General features: G+C 40.2%; 1 protein-coding gene across 1 annotated transcript; it reads right to left on the reverse strand.

The window, feature by feature from the left end:
• Positions 1 to 437: 437 nt before the first annotated feature.
• Positions 438 to 5312, reverse strand: LOC110053174 (uncharacterized). Its single transcript, XM_089280887.1, has 7 exons — positions 5169 to 5312; positions 3455 to 4370; positions 2536 to 2870; positions 1786 to 2388; positions 1348 to 1499; positions 937 to 1130; positions 438 to 588 (listed from the first exon to the last, which is right to left on the reverse strand). The coding sequence occupies exons 1-7, from the start codon at positions 5233 to 5235 to the stop codon at positions 438 to 440; spliced, it is 2418 nt and encodes an 805-aa protein (XP_089137013.1). The 5' UTR covers positions 5236 to 5312.
• Between the last annotated feature and the right edge of the window lie 2416 nt (positions 5313 to 7728).

A 7728-nucleotide genomic window follows, 5' to 3' on the forward strand; every position in this document is an offset into this window, starting at 1 on the left:
GTTTAAAAATGTTAAAGCAAGATGATTTACTTAAGATTGCACTGTCCTGATCATGATTTCCTGCGATATCAAGCCGCTGACCTGATAAGACCAGACATTTGGTTGAATTTTGATAAGGCGGTTATTACCTAATGTATTTAAGTTTTGTATTCATTTTAAGTCTGTAGTTGTTGGCTGTCAGAAATAAGCTTTTGGCTTAACTAGTGGTCATGCCAAAGTTTGCTAATATCTGAATCAGATTTCTTTTTGTCCCGGATACTCGCATAGAGGTTTTTCCGCACCCCTTGAATCGTACCTTTCTAGCGCGCTTAAGGGAGTTTTTAAGCTTCCGTTGACCTCGCTATGGGTATACTCTTTAAAACGAACCGTTAAATTATGGTTTGATCAAAGTCCTCCTGATTTTATATTTGTCACCAAAAGGTGCCTAAAGGGCGTGTTCAGGAATAAGTATTTGCAACTTGTACCTTCCATGTTTTGTAGTCCTTGTGATTCAACACCCTTATCTTTGCAGCAGAGCTTGTGGAAGAACTCTTTGAGTCTGATGGGGCTTCCCTGGCCGAAGATTTCGATTTGAAGGAGAACAACTTACTGGTGAGGAAACAGAACAAACATACAGCCATAATCTCAGAGAGTAGCCTTTCAAGGAGATTTTAAAACTCGACTTTTCGAGCAACGTGAGTTTAGAGCTCTATTTTTTTTTTACAAACATTATAGATTAAAGTTGTTCATTTCCAGTTACCGTAATAATATTATAAGTAAGTTTTTTCTTTTAATTCTGAACGGTTGGTATTGCTAGGAGTCGCAGACTGACGACGTTTGTTTGAGGCTTCAACTTTATGTTTGAATTTACATTTAGATTTTATGCCAACCGAATTTAATTGCTATATAGAAATTTGAAATAAAAAATTATGATAAAATAAGAAAATAAAAACGTACCTGGGCATTTTGAAAAACTTTTCCCGTTGAGCTCTCTTGATGTGCTTTTCACAGTAATAGCAGAGACATCCACCTTCTGAATCAACAGGAATGCGAGGCAAGTTATAAATATCTCGAACGACCTGCAAGCCTGGTAACACGTCACGTGGCTCGTTTCCTTGCTCCTTCTTCTTCTTAATATCCTTCTGAAGTTCCTGTTTTAAAAAAAATTTAAAAAAAAACCTTTCAGTTGTTGTCGCTGATAAAGGTACTTTTTATACTCATACTCCCCTGTTACATTGGTTTTTTGATCGCCTACAATGAAAAACCGATGAACACCACTTGACTACGTCTTCCGGAAATACTATACGAGAAATGGTTCATGAAAGCCCGTTATGCTACTGAAAGGGTACAGATAATTCCAATTCTTACCTTCCATGTTTTGTAATCCTTGTGGTTCAATACCCTTATCTTTGCATTGTTGCTAGTTGAAGCGCCTGTATCCACAGGGTTTGTTGATTCGTCTTCCCGTCGTACCTCACGCTTAACCTTAGTCTTCACGGCATCTCTTGGATGTGCGCGACCTAATGAGTAAAGCTATGTCCTTTAAGCTCGTGCAATTTTTCAAAACTCCCATCCTTTTGAGATTGCAAGACCGTTTCACAAGTTTTTTCATCATTATCAATACTTTCTCTAATTGCATAACCTAAGAGGGAGGGGGAAGAGAAACGGCTGGGATTCTAACATCCTCTCCCTTACTCCTGTATATGTTTTGCGATCGACGCAGCAAAATTGTATGTATTTCAAACATAAATTTGACAGGTGAAGAGTAATCAATTATATAACGTGTTGACCTTACTAATAACTTACCTTGGTTGGACGTCTCATTGATGGTAGACGTTTCCTCATTCTCGTTATCACTTCCCATAATATCGATGATAGCATCACTTGTTTTCACATTCTTCATTTCTGATTCCAGACTCGTGTTAACCGTTTCTCCTACAGAAGACTCAGACTTAGACTCAGATTGCGTCGACGATTCCTCCTCGTCATGAAGCCTCATTGTTATCACCATTTCGGCTTTTTTTGATCCTTTGCCAGCATCTTTGACCACACTCAACACTTCGCCTCCTGACTTGTCACTTTGGTAGATAATATTCTTTTCATCCTCGTCCATAGCTATCACGACTTCATTACGTGCAGCAACAGGTGTCTTACAGGACTCTGCTGAGGGACTGGTGCCATCAACTGCCATGGTAATGCTAGGTGTCGATTCATTAGAAGCAGTAGGCAGTAAAGACAAGCTGGGCTGAGATGGGAGTGGCGAGAGTGAGGACACAAGGGTTGTCTGTTTGGATGACGCAGATGGACCAGGCCTTGATTGAGCCGCAAATGTAGGAGAGCTGTCTATGTCTGTCAGGTCATAAGTTGACCCTGACAAACGGGTTACGGCCGCCAAATCAGAATCACGAACTTCCGTCTCTGATGCATTTAATGTTAAAGACACCGATGTCAAAGATACAGAGGGAGGTGTTTCAGTCGGTTTTACATTTGAAGATTCAGACAGCGACGTTGCGGTGAACGACGAATCCGGGGATTTTGTTTCGGAAATCTCCTTACTCGTCCAAATCTCTGTTCTAGGCGAGTCATTGAGTGTAGGTACAGCCATCAACGGAGTTGATTTTGGCGTCTGCGTCAGTGTCCATATTTTCTTTTCTTGTATCGCATGGTCAGGTGATTGATAAGTTGACGTGGCTGATCGTGATCTTCCTGAAGATGTCTCTGGTGTTGTTCTTGGACTGGCACTCTTTGATGATTCCTTGTTACGTTCCATAACTGATTTGTCAAAAATGATTTCCTCCTCACTCAGCTCTTCGCTGGAGTAACCAGTTGAAGGAAAATTTGATCCCAATTCACGATAACTACGTCGTCGCCACCGTTTGGTAAAAGTTCTCCTGTGTAGAGGTAAATGTGTAGAGGTAAAGAAATTTACCTTTTTCCGGGCTTATAGACAGCATCCTCGCCTTGAATTATTTTTGGACCAAACACGCAATATTGTCAAGCAAAAAGATTCTCTCTAAAATAATATTAGCAAATAGATGTAGTCGTCGTGAGTCTGTTCATTATTAGAGAGATTAAGAATAACGTTACGTCAAACGGCAAACGGCAAAAATGAAACTTTTGCCGTCTGTCTTCAGCTGTCTGTGCAGTAGAGTGAAAATATTTGTATTTGCAGTGAATAGTAGAAGACATTTTTTTATTTTTGTGTGATTTGTTTGAGGATTACAAGAAAAAAAAAATCAGAGATAATTTTTGCCGTTTGCCGTCTGCAGTAAACGTCATGCTTAAACTCTCTAATGGATCACAGATAACGTCAAATTGTTCCAAAAAAATGCGTTGAGAACACATTGAAACAATCTGTTTGGATCAGACAGGCGATTCTGCTAACTAACTTTAATATATATGCTTAAGTTTACTGCTGAGAATTTACGGTGTATTAAAAATAAATAAATATAAAATAACAAGATCGAGAACTTACCACAGACGAGGGACACCAGTGAAGATAAACAATAATATCAAAATCCCAGCCAAGATTCCTGCAACAGTGGCTGGCTGTGAACTCGAGTCTACTGGCTGTTCATCCTTGGGATGAGATTTTTTCTTTTTGTTCTTGAAACGCTTTCCTTTCTTACTGTCGTCCAACTTGACGGGATCGTAAGCCGCTTTCCAACGGAGCCCTGAAGAAGCCTTCACTCCAGGATGAACAACCATCTTGTGCCGTGGCATCGCTGATGTGCCGGCATGTCGTGTGGACCCTTCGTGTCCAGTTACCCTTGGTTTGCTATGAGGTGAAGAATTGTCGTCCTTATCATTATTGTATGCAGATTTCTTGTCATATTGTTTGGTAGAATTGTCTTCTTTTGAAATCCAATCTGATTCTGCATCAGCCATATCGACTGATGGAATAACCGTTTCTTCAGTTGGCAAAATCGTCAACTTGAAAGGCGCTTTGATTTTCGTCTTGTATGGTAAACCCGTGATAGATGATGGCGGGGTTTTCTGAAACGTAAATGCTTCCATGTCTTTGCCATCTTTCAAAGTAGAAGCTGATGAAGGCATTCCAGTACTATGTGATGATTTTAAGACGTTGTGTCGCCTTGCCAAACGTCTCATTGCAAACTTAAGCTTTCGCATAGTTGAGACGTTTCTGATCTTGTTATAAGTAGTCCATTTAATGGACTTTTGGGCGTTCTTCGACGCCGGTAAAACTCTGCCGTCCAGTGAGCCGATTCGCTCAACATCAGATGAGAATGAATCCGTGATTGTTGATATTTGGATGGAAAAATTGTGTTGTCGGGTGCGAAGCGGTATATCAGCATGTCTCCGTGAAGGATTGTTGAATTCGGTCACTTCTTGAGAGGACTCCGCGAAGAGATGGTTCGGTTCCTTCACAACTGAAAAAAGGCGCAATATTTAATTTACTTTTGTAATATTATTGACTTAAGAGAGATGGCCATATTATCGCTGAGGAAATTTAAAGAAATTCGAAAGCCCCGCCTTCTACCAAGTCGGATAACAAATTTATATCATTTATCTTCAATGCGCCATACATCCAGGTTGCAAAGATTGTGGGAAACAGCCCTCTATGCTAAAAGAAGAAAATATTTGGAATGGGATGTCAAGTATCTTCAGTACAACTGAAATGCTACAATTTTTTTCTGATACCGCATCAGACAAAAAATGCTAATCACATTAGTAAGTAAAAACTATGGTAAAAAAAGTTGCGGTCGCGGTCTGAAATATGTTCAACGGTTTTCCTTTAGAAGTAGGTTAAGCCCCGCGAGCATTACGGGACGAATTAACTTATTTTTATTATATGTAAGGTAAAAGAATTTAACGAGATTGATCTGGCAGAAATTTCTCTTCTTTACCGCGTGCTCTAAACTCCTCAACTTTGTGCAGAAGAAAATTAAATTCCGCAGAGCTGTGGCAGAAGAACAGTTTTTCATGTAAACTCACGAAACTCTAACTCAGTACTCCGTTTGTGTTTTCATCAAAGGAAGTGCTGGGAACGGGCGAGTGCATTAAATGGTTGTCCTTAAAATGCAGTTTTTGTCTTCTAACAAAGGAAGCGAAAACGAGATTGCAGAACACTGAAAGAGTCGTTAACAAGCAATCAGAACGCTAATGTGCATTTGCGGCTACAGTTAAAGTTTAATTTATCTAAATTATTACTGTAAGACGCATCTTACCTTTGCAAACGGTGTATGATACCATGATACTCAATAGAATCACTCTGAAAGCTTTTTTCTTTTCCATTGTGGCGTTAATACTATCTCAGTAAGATAACACAACGCATAACTCTAGGAGAATGATCAATGTCACGTCACAAACGCTGTATGAACGTGCGCGGAACAACGCACGCTCACTGTAACGTACGCACTAGTAACGACTCAGCTAACGCAAGCTGTTCATTGTTTCTGAAGCGGTGATCAGTAATCCAAAAAATTCTGCAGTCCGCGTGGCACAGTGTGGTAAGCTCCATAAGTTTGCAGTGCAACCAGAGGGCCTAAATAATATTTTCCATTTCATATAAACGGCGCGTGCACGTCTAGTTTCCGCGCGCTTAACTCTGTACGTTACTTTCAAATTAACGGTCGCCCGAACCGACCATTTATGCCCAAAATGTTTGTGATTGTTCACAAGATGACACTTTGACATTTTCGTACCTTATCGATTTTCAATTTTAATTTTCTTTTGCGTGTTTATGCCTCTCTCTCCTGTGTCTGGGAGGCAAGGGAGAGAGAATTTGTGATCGTGGTTGCTCACCCGCTCGCCCGCCATTTTGAAAAGTGGACAGGACTTTTTTCCTGAGTTGGCGGCCAAAAACTGTTTCTTTCATAAGAGCTTTTATCACCGTGAAGTGGAATGATCAGCATTCGATGTACAACAACATTGAGAGTTACTTAAGTGACAACTTACTGAAACTCTGCCAATTATTATTACGATATAATCAGTTCATAGGGGATGGGAGAAGAGGATGTTCATTTAGTTAAAAATGCTAGTCCGTTCGCGCACTGTCGATGTTTTCCCCGTTTTTTTTTTTTTTTTTTTTTTTATAAGGGAATTGACGTTTGCCTTAGCCGTCGCCAGGCTTAACTTACGAAGCACCATAAATAAGTAACAGTATTTGGACCGAGTGGAACACAATTTATAATGGTAATAGGACTGAGTGGAGTCCAATTCGGTCTGTAATCATACGAGCGATAAACCAAATCGGACGGCCACGAAGCGGAAGTCCGATTTGTTGATCACGAGTATGATTACAGACAGAATTGGACGACACGATGGCCTGTTACCAACTAATCATAACCATTACAATTTCCCACAAAAAGAAAAGTTTCATTTGATTTGTCAGATGGAGTGGAAGGACTGATAGATAAATTTCAAAGTAAATAACCTATGCTTCAGTGGCGGATCTAGGAGAGAGGCCCGGGGGGCCCGTCTCGGCTTCCCCTTATTTTGGGTAAACAGAGAAGAAATCACAGAAGGAAAAAAAGCCGGCAGGGCAAGCAAAACAAAACGCCTCCTCTCCCCTCCCCCTTAGCTCAAGGTCTGGATCCGCCACTGGTTCAGTTAGCAAAACCATAAGCGATAACTCATCTTTTGACCTACGTGACAGCCTTTTCGGGTCACCATTTATTGTCACGCAACGCGAAAGCTTGCAAATTAAAAATTGCAAAACGAAAAACCCTGTCGAGCTAAAACGTTGTAAAAAGTCAAGTTCCTAAAGGGTCTTATATCTGATTAAACTAAAACCTCCGAAAAAAGGGTAATTAAAAAAATATATATATATGACTACATCACATGAAAACCAAGAATACATTACATTCATCTGACACCACGTACGCGTTATATGATACCACCACAAAACACACTCTGCCCAACATTCGAGTATAATAGACACACAAAAGCGACGAAACTAATGGCACAAATACAAAAATAACAGCTGATAATGTATTGCTTGAGCAAAAGCATAATAAATATATTTTGTAACGTTTCGCTAATTACACTGGAGTATGTTCACTATGTATGGTTCGCGTTAGCTGTAGAAGTATTTTAGGCGTGAATCCCTAAGGGGCTAGTAGACTATTTAAGAATTTGTAAGTTATGCAAGAGCCACTCGAAGGCATCTCTTTCAACTTTGCTTTTTAATTTTTCTGTTTATTCACTGCTGTATTTTCTTTATGATGATGTGACGCTCGCTGTATCCTGCATTAATAAACGAGATGCCCGCCCCTGATGCTGTGTTTGTGTTTATTAAGATTAATTACAAAATATTTTATAATCGTTTCAGGGTGATTAGAGTATAAATGTAATAATCATGATAGAAGTCACATAAATATGACAATTACGTTTATCTTCGCTCTAATGAAAGCTACTTTTCCACTCAAACATGGCATCTTTGTTGTTGTTTCCTCCTTGTTTTTATCCGCACCTAAAACTTTCGTAAATGTTGCTAAATTTCAGTGGCGGATCCAGACCTTGAGCTAAGGGGGGGGGGGGGGGGGGAGGGGAAGGTGAGGGGGGCGGTTTTGTTTTGTTTGCCCTGCCGGCTTTTCTTCCTTCTAAGTTTTCTTCTTCTTTTACCCAAAATAAGGGGGAGGCCCGGGTCCCCCAGGTCCCTCCCCTAGATCCGCCACTTAATGGCGTCTGTTGAAAACTCCGTCCACATTTTCTGTTCATTGATGACCCATTTGATTTCTGTTTTGATTCTAGATCCAGTAAGACCTTCGCTAAATCATTCGATTC

Source organism: Orbicella faveolata, unplaced genomic scaffold (assembly GCF_042242905.1).
Source record: "Orbicella faveolata isolate gen_17 unplaced genomic scaffold, um_ofav_v1 contig_48, whole genome shotgun sequence".
NCBI lineage: Eukaryota > Metazoa > Cnidaria > Anthozoa > Scleractinia > Merulinidae > Orbicella > Orbicella faveolata.